This window comes from Thunnus albacares, chromosome 10 (assembly GCF_914725855.1).
Source record: "Thunnus albacares chromosome 10, fThuAlb1.1, whole genome shotgun sequence".
Classification (NCBI taxonomy): domain Eukaryota; kingdom Metazoa; phylum Chordata; class Actinopteri; order Scombriformes; family Scombridae; genus Thunnus; species Thunnus albacares.
The window spans coordinates 4,587,186-4,602,221 of NC_058115.1; the positions used below are offsets into that span (position 1 = coordinate 4,587,186).

The following is a 15,036-nucleotide window of genomic DNA, read 5'->3' on the forward strand; positions in this document are numbered from 1 at the left end:
TTTCTCTTTTTTTCACTGCTTCTACATTAAATGTTTCAGCTAGACATGCCATGTATGGTTCAGAATAAGTCAGCTGCTCAAAAACACATCATTTGGTCTGCCACTACTGGCTACAGATTTGATACCAGATACCTTTTCTCAAATTTAAAGTCTATATAAATCATTGCAGGAATTAATGGAATCATTTGTATGTAAGTTAATATGAGGCCAGGGTGGCACTAAAAACTGAACTAATGTAACTGTACCAGTGGATCAGATTGGTCATCTCCAACTTGAAGGTTCATTATTGATCTCGGAAATAGTACTTAAACACAAATTAAATTATTATCACCAGATACACTTAACATAAATTTTCCAGAGCTTTCAGTCTTGTGACCTTCATCAGTGGACGGAGGTCACAAGGTCTGGAAAACTTTCATTTAGAGGCAAATCTGCATCATGAATGCATGCTGCGTTGCACTGAAACCTTCACAGACAACAATCACCTGATTCACCTACTGAAGAAGATGTCAACATTTGATGATTATTATGCAAGACCTGAAGTTATAAGTAGAGAGTTTTTATATGATTTCTAAACAGAGTTATTGACCATCTTCTTAAGGGCCATTGCAGAAACGTCATCAGTGAAAGAAGTGATTAGCACATTGAGTTTAGAAAATGTGCTATACAAATAAATTTGACTTGACTATTGATTCCAGCACTATTATATCTTTGAAAACCAGATTATCAACTGGTCAAAGTAGGCAAATCTGGAGAGGGTGAATCTAGAGGTCTTGTCTTATACAGGGGTCCAGTATCAGTGTTCTTCAGTTGATATTTACTTTCTTTAATCCTGCATCTGTGCACTCTGGTTAGATGGATTTAAGCAACTTTGGTCTGTGTTAATCCACAAAAACAAACAAAATAAAAAGTAAAAAGGTCAAATATGGACTATATTAGTATTAAATCAGACTTTGGATTTTGTGTAAACACAGTTTAAGTCAGTTGCCATTCCACAGCAGGGACTTAGTGTAGATCAGCATTGATTTTGGTGTGATTTAAAGTGAGGCAGCTCCATTAGGGTAAATGCATTCTGAATTACTGAACAGGCCTCAGGGTGGGTTTTCTTAATTTTTATTCCCTTCTCTCTCTCCATCTCTCTTTTTCATTTTGTCTCTACCTCGTTTATCCATCCCCCATTTCCCTCCTAATCTCTCTCTCTCTCTCCCAAGTCCCATGCTATCATCTCCTGTTAACCATAAAATTGAGCAAAATCCTCTTCTGACCAGCAGTGATCAAATCATGAAACCTGGAGCAATGTGGCAGCGTAATACACACACTTAAACACACACACACAAACTACACACGCAGGAATAGGATTTCTCTTGGCAAAATCCAACTCCAATCGGCCTATTGAACTAAGTCTATTGATTCTCTTCTCTGTTTTCTCTCTTCCTCCTCCGTCCCTTCCTCCACCGTCCTGCTCGATGTCCGTTTCCCCTCTCTCTCTACATCTTTACCAGTCTTTCCTCTCTCCCACCATCTCTCTCCCTCTATAATTGATTTCTCTCTCTCTACATCCTCCTGTCACAGGAAGCGTCTCCTGGTCGAGCTCCTTCGACCTCGACACAAACCTAAGATTGGAGATAGAGAGAAGTCTAATCCTGCCAGCAGCTTAGCACATCTGGCTGAAAAAACCTTGAGACCTTGACTGATTCTACTACTGTGCAGCTATATAAGGAATGGCTTACAACCAATAATGTAGATGGAATCACATTCAACTAGCTGAAGATCTCTTTACAGAGACACTCCATCCAGATAGAGGCACATGCTGCACATGCTTTGGAACCTCTTTACCACAGCAGCTAACATTTCCAGCCACTTGTCATGTGAATAGTTTAGCCAGTGATTAAGGTTACGTAGTGGATGTAAAACAGCTTTGGTTGTCGAGAATGAAAGTTCATTCATTACCTCGGAAACAGTGGTTTAACAAAAAAAACAAAAAAAAAACTACAACTAAATGGTCAACGACGAGCTGGTGAACTGAGTAAATTTGGTTGCTGAGAGGTGGAAACACTAGCAGCCAGTTGAAAAACCTTTCAAGTAAGCCAAACATATTTGAGAAAGAGAGTGAAGATGAACAGTCACATTATTAACTGAATTGTCTGCTGTAAACCTACATCACTATTTACAGACTGACTTCAAGCTTCAACTTAAACCTTTTGAAGGGGTGTGTGAAGATCCAAACTTCACCACACCAGGCAATTTAAACTTAACCCTGCAGCTGAAGTCAGCTACAACTTGCTAGACAACCTCTTACACCCTATACCAAAGCACTCGGTATCAAAGTGGTAACACTCTATTGGATTGAGTCCAACCTTGAAACAGATATAACTAGGTTCAACATCTCTGATATCCGATACTGTAGACTGATAGGGGAAAGTACAAGAACCTTGATCAGAGTAAAGCTGCATATTAGAGCTAGAATGACTTGAAATCAAATGCGTGTGTCTCCTGCCGAAACCTTTTAATCTCCAAAAAGCCAGTGCAGTTATTGAATCATTGGCAGGCTGGTAGATTTTTATCTTTTTTTTAACAACTTAAATCACACAATAGATGATCTGGCCCATACAGTTCTTGGCTGTCAGATAAAGTCAAATTAGAAATTCTGTTTTTCCTCAGGCTCCTGTCAGAATACAATCGGTTTACACACCTAGGGCCACCAGAGAGCTGAGAATGCACCGCAACAGGATCTGCCTGACCGCTTCAAACGCCTGACATTCAACCCTTTATAAAGACGAGCGAAACCTTTCTTATCAGTCTGGAAATCAGCCGCTGTAGCCAGTGTCATGTACGCGACATCACTGCCTGAAGATACCAGGAACAAAGAAGAGCTGATAGATCCCACTGCCAAATACAACAGTGTAATACTGTGCTGACATCCTGTAGGTGAGTGTCTTACTCTGTACTGCAGTAGGGATCAGTGCCAACAGTACAACACACTACAACCAAACTTACTACCAATGCAGTCATTTTAAATACTGTATTGTTAAATATAGGACTGTAATTGATAATTATTTATTAATGTACCTTTTCAAGTAATTGATTATTACTTAACTAGCAGTAAAGAGCTTTTCATTGGACAAGTTCCCAGTCAGTTTGTATCTTGTGCAACACATAAGGATAGCAGCACATGACACAACATACTTTCCTACCGTCAGTTTCATCCCACTAATTAACAGTCAGTATCAACAAAAAGCAGAGAAGAAGAAGATTGCTAGCTAGCAAATGAATGTAAGCAATGCTGGTTTCACAATACTCCGGAAATTATATTTACAAATGTTTTATGAGACAGGAAATGCATTCTAGGTCTCAAGGATACACACCATAAAATGCTACCAATAAAAATGTGCCACAGACACAATTTGGACAGAAGTTTCATAAAATATGTGCATTATTGTTATTTTTGGCCACTTGGGGGAAGCAGAACAAACCTTAAAGCAATCTCACATATTATCACCTAATAAAGTTGTTATGGCTAACATGTTAGCAAACAACAGTCTATTTTCAGATCTAGACACAAAGCTACATTAGCATTCATTTGGACTCTTGTTTGTGTCCATCTGATGAATGTCTGATATTCAGTCCGTATATCTTTTAGCTCTGATTGAGTCTACATGAACTCTGGAAAAAAAATATCTGATTTTTAGTCAATGAATGCTTCACCAGCTAGTTGCTATGTCTACTGTTTAGTGCTACAGAGGGTTTATCGAAGCTTTCACGCTGCTTGCTGCTGAAAAAGAGGTTGCTGAGAGCTTGTTTGTGGGTCAGAAAACCAAAACAATAGCTAAAAGAGGCTAAACATCTGCGTTGAGCAGAAGGGAACTACAGAGTTGGAAGATAATTCTCTGTGGGTTCATCAGTATGAGCAACACCTACACATACAGAAGTCATTTGATCCATTAATATATAAAAGAAACTGATAAGTGCAGCTATAATCTGTCATGGTGACATTTAAAAAATCCGCTGGTTTAAGATCATCATTAACCATTGACAAACATGATACAGTATAACATTTAACATGGATTCCACTGCCTGTACAAAGGAAACTGTAAATCAATACTCTAATCAAGAATGATCACAGTATCATTCATATTTAAGCAGGCTCACTAATTACATGCAAAGGAGTAAATTATATTTTAATTATATGTAAGCACCTCACTGGAGAATGCCTTGCATCCAGATCAGCTATGTCTCTCTCTGCTTGGTTGACTGTGATGACTCTGCGGTCTACAGCGTAGCAGTGGGAACGCTTCACACACACTGAATTCCCCACTCTAAATAAAAGAAGCACACTTGCGTTTTGCTAATATCTCACATATCATTGAGTGTGTGTAGAAGATACTTTCAAACAGCAAATCATCCACAGACATGCTGCATTGCTTGCTGGGAGTAGTTCTGTCTATATAAATAGCTGATCATATCACACAACTGTGACGCATGCATTTCATACACACACTAGACGGCAGAGTTTTAAAAGGGTCACCCAGGTCCTTCCTCTGAATAGACACCTGTTTTAAGGCTGATCAGGTTAATCTAGTTCCACTCAAGTGTTAATAGAGGGTTGTGTCATTTTTAATCAATTGCAGCTATTCACAGATCACAGGTTACATGTTAACATGCTCACTGACATGGAAACAGTGAAGGCATGGCCAGATAAATATATTAGGCAGCCCCGGGGCAAACATTTGTTATTGGGCCCCTGTTGTATCATGTTTTCTTCAAATTCTAATCAATGCACACAGAACCCAATCAGAACTCCTATGCTGAGATAGCCCCGGGTTTTCTTTTTTGTCTGTTTGGTTATTTGATTAAACAAATACCCATTAAGGAATACAGTTCTACACGGGCCTAAAGCTGGGACCCTGACCCTGTCTGTACCCAATGTTTTTAAAACCTGACCCTACTGAACCTGACTGTCACTGCTAAATTTGAAACCAAAACCTGACCTGAGCCACAGAGCTACACTTCTGCTTTATTACATTCATTACTCACTGTTTTTTCACTGGGTATTATGTTTCTGCTGGGATCACATGATAAGCATGGGTGCTGATAACTGACTTAGTCAGAAAGAGAAAGAAAGAAACTCCTTTATGAATTACATTTTCTGATCCAATACTGAAGCTTTACACAACAAAACAAAAAGAACCCTTCTCGAAATGCGCTACATTGTTGGGACCTGTCAGGTTGAGTACCATAATTCTATTTCAGGACGTGTACCATGTCAGCACAAGATAAACTACAATAAGTATGGTCTTAAATCTCCACAAAACAAGGCTACAAGATTAGGTAACACTGGAGGACCCACTTTAGTTGGTATTGTAATTCAGAGGTGCAAAATCTCTGAAATCAATCCAATTATCAAAAACCAACTGGCACTCTGTGAACCTAGTGCTTCAGGGGACCCTCGGGGTCTGTGGCTTTGGGGCAGTTGGACACTCTGCATAGTTGGTCTAGCATTGTCTAAAAGTTATAAAAACCATAAAAAATTTTTTTTAAAAACTACACAAAGTCCCTGTTAAACAGTTACCGATACATAATAATAAATTGCATGAAACAAAAAGATCCTACAGACAAGGCTGGAATAACAACTGGACCGCGAAGGCCACAGGTTGTCCGTGTGGGAATTAGTAATTTGATTAATTGCAAATTTATTTGGCAAAATGCACAACTGAAGCAAAACAAAAGCTGAGGGTGGGGTTCAACAGGAGGCACATTTGCCCGGGTTAATTTAGCCCTGTCTACACACTCTTGAGATAAAAACAGCATTGAATTAACATCAAGCAGAAGTATTCAACACAAGACAAATAGGACCGAATGCAACAAAAGGGCTCAGAAAAGAAGACTCTCACAAACCACAGAGACAGAGCTACTGCAAGTCTGTGAGAGACTGCAGTAAAATGACACATGAAGCAGTAATCTTCCTGCCATCTGTCATCTGTCTTTTTGCACAGACATAAATGAGCCAAACTGGATGCTCCGAATGTTAAGAAATGATAGCACATTTCTCTTTTTTACACATTTTAAGGTCATGACAAAAACTGGAGAGCTAAGATAAATCATCTGCCCACCTTCCACTTCTGCTCAATATGAAGTTCAGAGCTAAATGAAACAACTGCTCTCATATATAAACACTGTGTTCGGCTGCTCGAATTAAACAAAAACCTCCGAATAAGAAATGACAGCTCAGGATGACGTGAACATAATTGAAAGTGAGTTAAGGGGAACAGCTAAATTGACTGATGGAATAAGGGTAAACACATCACACACACACACACACAAACACACACACACCCTTGAGAGGAGGAAAATGGATTACAGCAATCTGCAGCAAAATGATTAAAATCGTATGTGTGAAAAGGCAGCGCCACACACATCATAATGCACACAATCGTGCACAAGTCAGAAAATGCCAACACACACAAACACACATAAAGAAAAGGCCTCGGAAACACCTATTATAAATCAACTCAAAGCAGCCCTTATGCTTCAAAGTCATCTCTGAATCGCTTATCCACACATTGAGCCACACTATAGGAATACCAATTTATAGTCCTCTATCATATAACTCGGAGAGAGAAGAGAAAGAGGGAGAGAGAGGAAGTGAGGGAAAGGGGTGAGAGAGGTAGACAGAGAATGGAAAAGGAAGAGAGGGAGAGAATTATCCACAAAATACCTATATTTCAATCTTTTTGGAGAGGAGAGTGAAGAGGACAGCTCTGCAAAGATATTGGCATGCACACATACAGTATATGAATATATGAATGCACTTTCACTCACTCACTCACTCACTCATTCACTCACACAGACTCTCACACACACTCACACACACAAGAGTCCCAGGGCTGCAAGATAAGAGGGGAGAGTGTTCTGGGTAGAAAGCTTCCTCATTGGTGTGCAAGGCTGCACATGTTCCAACCCTCCCTTATATCCCCTGTGTGTGTGTGTGTGTGTGTTTGCGTGTGTGTGTGTGTGTGTGTGTGTGTCTGTGTGTGTGTGTGTGTGTGTGTGTGTGAGAGCACTCTCTCTTTCCTTCGCTGCCACTAAAAAGACACAGAGGACCTATTGTGCCCAAGGAAGGAAAATCACTCCATTTTCAGAAAAGGAGAGGAATGAACAGCTCTCTCTCTCCTTCCGTTCATCTCTCCCGACCTCTCTCATTCTCTCTCTCTCTCACACTCTCTTTCTTCTCCCCTCCCATTCACCCAGCAGCTGAAATGGCGAAGCTTGTTAAAAAGGAAGCCCACATGACAGCATTCACAGCTTTGCTTACCGCAGCATCTCCCCTGCTCACCGTGTGCCTTTGCACCAGAAACCACAGATGAAAGCAACTCGATACGATGTCTTTAAAAAAAAGTTACGACACTAAGAGGCCACAAGTACATGCATAAAGGTAAAAAAAAGAAGAAAATAAACTATCAAGGTTTGGAGTAAATGAGTTGTTTCATGCAGCAGCAACAACAAAAGAACATTAAAGGAGAATGCTTTTTCAGGTGTGCAGAGCTGCAGCATGTTCTCTCTGGAACACAATTTTGTTGCAAACGATATTATCCAAAACTCTGCTTACTGAGTGAAACTGACGTGCCTGCCCTGTAATATTGAAACAATCTATCATGGAAGAATTGTGGACCGTTGGGGAATCGCTGATGTAAGTGGTCCAATTCTTACTAGATGGATGGATATGTGTATACCTCTGTGGAGTCTGAGACAGCAGATGTGAGGAAGGGGAAAGGCATGCATTATCGAAACTTAGGTCTTATTTTTTGTAGTTTTGGTCAGCATTTTTAACAGGATCAATAATGCTATATTCACTAAATTGATTGTTGAGATTTGGAAAAATGCTGACATCAGAAAAAAGAAGTTAGATGATCAGACAGGCTCTAAACAAACCCCCCCGGTTAGCCAAACTTATTTTGAAAAGAGTCAGTGATGAATTGCATTAACAAATCTGTCCATTGTGAACATTCATCACAGTTTACAGACCAACTACAAACTATTAACTGATAAATATTGCTAATTGTATCCCATTTCCTTACTTCATACTAATTCCAAGCAAGTGCAAACACTAAATAAACGCTTGATTTCTGAGTGTGCAGTTAATGGACACTGTTTTCCCACGATGTACAAAGGATGTACAACGGACATGGAGGAGTGAAATTAAAACATATTTTAGATGGTGGTAAAACACCCCACATGTTCACCCCAGGAAACCAAAAAAGTTCTGTTCAATTTTTGGAGGAAAACATGTTTTCCATCTGTTTCATTAGCAGTGACATTCCAAAGTTGCTGTTAGATTTACATGCACTGGTGCACACATTTTCTGTTGGTATGAAATGGTTACATATGTTGATTCTTTTAATATATTAAAACAGTACACTGAGACAATTAGCACTTAGTACATACTGTAAGCAAATTAGTATGTAGTAAGGCATTTCAACATGCTAACAGTCTTCCTGTCCAATGAGACCTTATTACCATCATTTCCAGTGCGCTGACTTTCAGTTTAGCCTCAACATAAAGTAGCCTATAAAATCTGGCTAAATTGTTGTCTTCTTTAAAACTTGTCTGGTCATCTGACTGTTTGTGTTTCTGTCCCATCACACTTCATTTTAGTGATTTTCACAGATCTTAGCAATTCATTAGGTGAGTACAATGTTATCATAACTGATATAGATGGCAAAAAGTACAAAAGTAAGACACAAGTTGTAATAAACTGGAACTAGCCTTTAAAAAAAACTTGCCACAGTGCAGCTTCACTAAAATTCCTAACATATGGGCTGACTTGATTTACTTTGTTGGTTTACCCACAAACCCAAACATGACTTGCATACTTTGACAAAAAAAAAAAAATCTTCACTCAAGGTGCATTTATTGTTTTTTTCTGGAGTTTTAATTCTGACTCCACTGTTTTTCAGAGGACGCTGTGGTTGGAAACTCCTGACAAAGCAAGTCAGTGAACCTTTAGTTAAATATATTTTTGTCAAACTACTGTTTCCAAAGTTTCACATTCCTTCAATGCAACCAAACAACAACCATGTAGTGAACAAAAACACACAAAAATGACTGAAACCAGCAAATACAACCAGCGAATATGCAACATTCAGGGACTCTCCCAGTGCCCTCAAGATTAGACAGACCTATTTTATGAGAAAATATTTCCAGCTAAATAAAAAATCAGATTTCTCATCAAGAACTCTAGAAAGCACAACTGTTACTGCTACCTCAATCTCAAAGAAGTGAAACCACTCATCTCCTTCACACGGGGCTCTCAGCAGGTCCCAGCCGTCAGGCTGGAACGCAGCCCTGTTTGCCAGCAACATTTCAGCACCTTGGACAGCTACACAATAGCCAGCAGAGATCCAGCGGGGGGAAAAACATGAGGACAAAAGACAGAGGAGGAGGTGGAGGAGGCGGTGGGCCTGGGACATACAAAAGGGAGAAGGGGGGGAAGAGAAGAATTTGGCCGCTGGGAGGCCATTCACAGAGGATACAAAGAGCCAATGTCAACTCGAGTTGAAGGACAGAAAACAGAATTAGCATTAGAGCGGGTAGCACAGTTCGTCCATGTCACACGGCTAGGCAAGAAGAGAAGGACAGGCCTATAAACGAACAGAGGATGATAATACGCACACAAATTCACAAACTGTGTTTTTTTCTAACGGCAAGATGTGGAGAAATGCTGTATTTCATGGGAAATTGTTTCTAGCAGAGGTAGTACTCTTCACGCTGCAGACTACTCTCCATTTTCAGCACAGGCACATTTTCTTTTACTGCTTATCCACAAGAGGCAATTCACTACTGTTAATTGCTATACTAATGACAATTTTTCTCTTCTGTAAGATTGCAATGTGCAAGAAGCAGCATGTTACACATTCCTCAATCTACATACCTTTCTTGAGGCCAAATAGCCTCATTTAGACAATAAAATAATTTTCCATGTTAGTCTCTGCTGAAATCAATATTGACCCTCTACATTAAATGTCAGTGTTGTCTGTGTACCATCAGGATGGATGGTGTGGAGATATTCAGAGGAAGCTATAGGAATTTGGAGAAAATCTGGAAATGCTGTGTCAGGTTGAAGAATGAAGGAAGCAGCAGCTATCATTCAACTCAGAAGGAGCCAAAAAAAAAAAAAGAAACACCTCGTCAATCATTAGAGGGCCCATCACATTTCATTGGAGAGAGAGAGAGAGAGAGAGAGAGCAGGAGCTGCAGGCGAGCTCTATTTTATATTTCTCTGCCTCCCACCACACACACACACACACACACATACACATACACACACATACACACACACTCGCATTAGAGCAGTCAGCAGCAGCACACCGCAGCATCCAAAAATAATCATGCACATTCTAAACAAAATTTACCTCAAGCTCAGGATCTTGACAAAGTGCTTCAGTGAAAATTTAATGGCGCAATTTCGCCGTGCTGTATTGCTCCCCTATAGCATACAATGTTCTCTATAAGTTGTACATCTCCAAAGACACTTCATATTCAAAGCAAAATAACATGATTCTCCCTGTCAAGAACTCATATATCATTTCATTTATCACACCCAGTCTCAAGTTCATTTTTTTCCATTTTCTTTTTTTGATTTTTTTTTTTTTAACGGACAAATAAGTCTTCTATTTTACATAAAGATTTGATTCTTTAAAATACAGCACTTTCAAAAAAAAAAAAAAAAAAGAGAGGAACATTTCCATTTTGCAGAGAGCATCGTTGATAAAATAATTGAGTGCAAAGGCACTTTCCGGAGTAAGTATAGTAAGATTTCGCCGCATGTTGGATTTTGAAAGGTTTTCTTTTATGGTTTTACACTCACCATTTATCTGTGTAGGCTAAGTATGTACAGGAATGTCATTCTGTAGCGTTTCCTCTTCTACAAAGAATCATTATTTCATAATTTTTCTGTTTCTCACAGGGAAAATAAAATACAGTTTTATGAAAAGCACAAAGCCGTATTTGTACACAGTCCTGTCCATTATATACCTGCCGTCATCAAAGTCTTTTAGATTTTCATTTTTCAAAAAAGAAGAAATAATTTATACCTTCCAGGAGAAAAAATAGAACTGCATAATAATATAACTCTTATACTCCTTTTATACATCTTGGAAAGAAAAAAAAAAGAGAAGAAAAAGGAGAGAGGAAAAAAGATCATCAAAGGCTTCGGTTCGCTTCCAGTGTAGGATTGAACACAGATAGATAAGATAGATATATAGAGAGGGCTATTATTACAGTAACTGCGTCATTATTATGAATGCTGCAAAGAACCTGGTAGGGCATTGTCGTTATCTTACAGTTGGCTCATCGCAGTCTGTTTCTCCAGAACCTCCAGGTAATCTGGTTCTGTTTTTAGTTTCCCAGGGAGCAGAAGTGGGTGCTCATTGTTTTTGGAAAGGTGTTCCGCCCCGTAGTATTTCCTGGGGGTCCCGTACAGCACAGTTTTGTTCAACCTGTCCTGGTTGGTGATATGCCGCCGTGCTGTTGCAGCCTCGTAGGGGGGCACGATGCAAGGTCTCTTAGGTAAAGTGCAAAAGTTGTAACTGAAAGGAGGGGCACCTGCAGCCGTGGGAAGCTCTTTGTTGGGCCTTTCCCCTAAGTTTTGATACAACATCTCGGGAGGCTCTGGGGTCAAACCGCACGACGTTGGTGATTTATCCATAAAATCCACTGTGCTGATAGTGTAGGTCCCCGGGCTGCGGGTGAGGACGTCATCCTTCTTTGCATCCAGGGGCCCAAAACTGAGCTCCTTAAGGTTACGGTAATACGCCACCTGTTCACCATCTTTCTGCATGTAAATGGGGTTTTGGCACATGGAGCCCACAGGTGGGGGGATGTAGTTATACACGTGGCTTTCAGAGGTTTTATCTTGGGTCGGCTCAGGGTTGTAGGAGGCGTATTGCACCTGGAAAGAGTTGAGATCTAAGTTGTTGGCGCCCGTGGGGACGTGTTCAACCCCTTTACGCCGTTTTAGAACAAACACAAAGAGGCCTGCACCAAAGCAAACGGAAAGGATAAAAACAACAAGAAGCCCGAGAATCAGGACTGAGAGCGGGACTTCAGGGTGTAACTCTGGGGTGTGGATTCGGGATTCAGTGGGGCTGACTGAGCTAAAAGAAGAAGAGGAAGAAGGGACAGTGGGTTCGGTGCCAGGGCTTATTAGTGTTGGGGCTTTTGTAGGGGGGGCATGTTGAGGTGGGGGCACCTCACTCGGCTCAGGGCAGATGGCCTCGTTGCGTAGTGAGCGCAACAGGCGACCTGCATGCTTAGAGGGTGAGTCGCAAGTGATTTCATTAACCACCACACTGGTACTGGACAGCTCCATCCAGTTTTTGAGTGCCACAATATCACAGGTGCAGTCCCAGGGGTTCTCCTGTAGGTCAATCTGGATAAACGCCGACAGCTGGTCTAGCACACCTCGAACAGGAAGGTAGGAGAAATGATTATTCCGTAAGTTGAGTCTTGTTAGCATGGTGCCCCCGAAAACATTGTCAGGCAGCGATCTTAACAGGTTGTTGTTGAGAAAAAGCAGCTGCAGGTTATGCAAAGAGTTAAATGTCTGTGGTAAAATGTCTTTGATGATGTTGTATTCCAAGTACAGATACTGCAGCGACTGCAGGCCGGCAAAGAGTGATTGTGAAAGTGATTCAATGTAATTCCCATTCAGATAGAGCCGTCTGAGGTTTGTTAGATTCTCAAATGCACCTTCCTGAATCACTGCTATCCTGTTATTTCCTAAATGGAGCAGCTCCAGAGAGCTGTACTCAGTCAGATCAGTTCTGTAAATCACTTGTAAGTAGTTACCGGTCAGGTGGAGTTTCTTTGGGTAAGAGGGCTTGGGATTCAGCTCACTGATGTTATGCAACTTCCGCTCTTGGCAATTGATGTTCAGTCCGCTGTCGGGGTTTTGTGACGTGCACACGCACACACTGGGACACAACATGGGCACAGGAGAGCGCGTCTGGTAAACCATTATGGGCCCGAAGACATGTTTGTCCTTTGTGATGCGGGGGGTGGGCCTGTAGCGCATTTTGGGTGGGCGGGAAGCTTTAGGGGCACGGGTGGGGGTGATCATGCCGGGGTGGTAGGTCGGGGGCAGGGCCCCTTGAAAGTGAGAGTCAGAGGGGGGATGAACACGCTCACCAGCATTCCTGCGCGGGCACAGATCCTGCTTTATGAGCTGAGTGATGTCTTTACCGTGCAGCCTGAACGGCGTCTCACACACAATGTCCCCCACAAACACAGAAATAGTGTCCAACCAGGATTTGAGGGGAATCAGATCACAGGTGCAATTCCAGGGGTTCTCCTCCAGCTGGATCTCCATGATGCCGCCTATGTGCTCCAGAACCCCTGCAAACGGCAGCATCTTGAGCCGGTTGCCACGTAAATCCAAGTGTGTGAGGAGCACAAAGCGGAAAATATTGGGAGGCAAAGATAACAGCAGGTTATCATTGAGGATCAACACTTTGAGTTTATTCAGCTTACTGAAAGCGCCAGGTTCTATGGCGCTAATATAATTATAATCTGCCTGTAAATATTCCAAACTCTCCAGTCCTGCAAAGGTGTCCTCTTTAATCACCTCCAGGTTGTTGTTATTCAAGTGGAGCCGCTTCAAGAAGCGGAGCCCGTTAAAAGCGCCGGTTCGGATCTCCTGCAAGCCGTTATTCCCCAGATGCAGTGAGGTGACATTGCCATAATTGACAAACTCATTGGCGCTGATACGTGACAGGAAGTTTCCATTTAGAAAAAGCTGGGAGATCTTATTTGGGGGCGCCTGGAACTGACTGACGGTGGTAAATCCTTTATTCTCACAGTTGATGTTCAGTATGTTCTCCCGTTCTTCACAGGCGCAGCGGGTCTTGCAGATATCTTTGGAGGCTGAAGTTTTGCGGCTCTCCGTTTCGGACGGTGACAGGCTGGTGACCGTGAGGACGCTCAGAAAGAGGACGCCGCTCAGCATTTTTACAGCCAAAAATGGTCGCTGAAATATAGATCCAGCATTTAACTTTGCAGCATGAGCCTCGAATGGGGAAAAAAAGAAAAAAAAAGGGGAGTGAGTTCTCACAGAAGGGAGAGAAAAAAAAGGAGGTAGAGGCGCTCACACACACAAACACATACTCACACACACATATACACAAGCGCGCAAAAAACAGGCGCAACACCGTTACTTGGTGTTAAAATGGGAACGTGACGCACGGGAGGCGCGCAAATCTCTCCATTGACCTTCACTTTAAATCCAAAAAATTCCAAAATCACTCCACCAAAAGAGAGAAAAAAATCAATTCTCGAAAAGAAAAAAAGCGAAACCACCGCAAATCAACGGGATCCTGCGTGGTGAATGGACTTGGCACATTGTCAGAGGCAGAGAAGAATCATAGGGAGTAAAAGCCGCTTACTGCAACCTCTTTTTCCTTCTGGAGAGCGCCGATTTATTCAGTGGCTTCACGCAGATCACCAGCAGCTGCAGCCAAATATTCAGAGAGAGACACCGGCTGCGAAACGCTCTCTCTCTTCCCCTTCACACAGAAAAAGCGCTTCATTTTAGTCCAACCCCCCAAAAATCACTTTTTTAAAGATCCAGAAATAATGCGCAAAGACGCACCATGACGCACGGCTGGCTTTCCTTCTCGCCTCCTCCAGAAGAAAGAAAGGAGAGGGGTGAGAGTGGAGTCGAGAGGAGAAAAGAAGAGAGAAAGGAGCGCACGAGAGAGAGAGGGAGCGAAGGGAGATATATATTCCCGGAGCTGAGGCATAACTACAGCCTGTGCCGTCGGTCCTCCTCCTCCGCTCCGCACACTGAGAGCAGCACTGAGCGTCTGCTGCTGCTGCCTGACTGCCTTTGTGTGTGTGTGTGTGAGCGTATGTGTGTGTGTGTGTGAGTGTGTGTGTGTGTGTGTGTGTATGTGTGTGTGAGAGAGTGAGAGAGAGGGAGAGAGAGAGAGAGAGAGAGAGGAACCCAGGGGCCGTTACGTCACCGACACACTCAACACTCAC

General features: G+C 41.9%; 1 protein-coding gene across 1 annotated transcript; it reads right to left on the bottom strand.

Moving 5' to 3' along the window:
• Positions 1–10,431: 10,431 nt before the first annotated feature.
• slitrk2 (SLIT and NTRK-like family, member 2) lies at positions 10,432–14,830 on the bottom strand. The gene has a single exon (XM_044362791.1). The coding sequence runs from the start codon at positions 14,000–14,002 to the stop codon at positions 11,336–11,338; it is 2,667 nt and encodes an 888-aa protein (XP_044218726.1). The 5' UTR covers positions 14,003–14,830; the 3' UTR covers positions 10,432–11,335.
• Between the last annotated feature and the right edge of the window lie 206 nt (positions 14,831–15,036).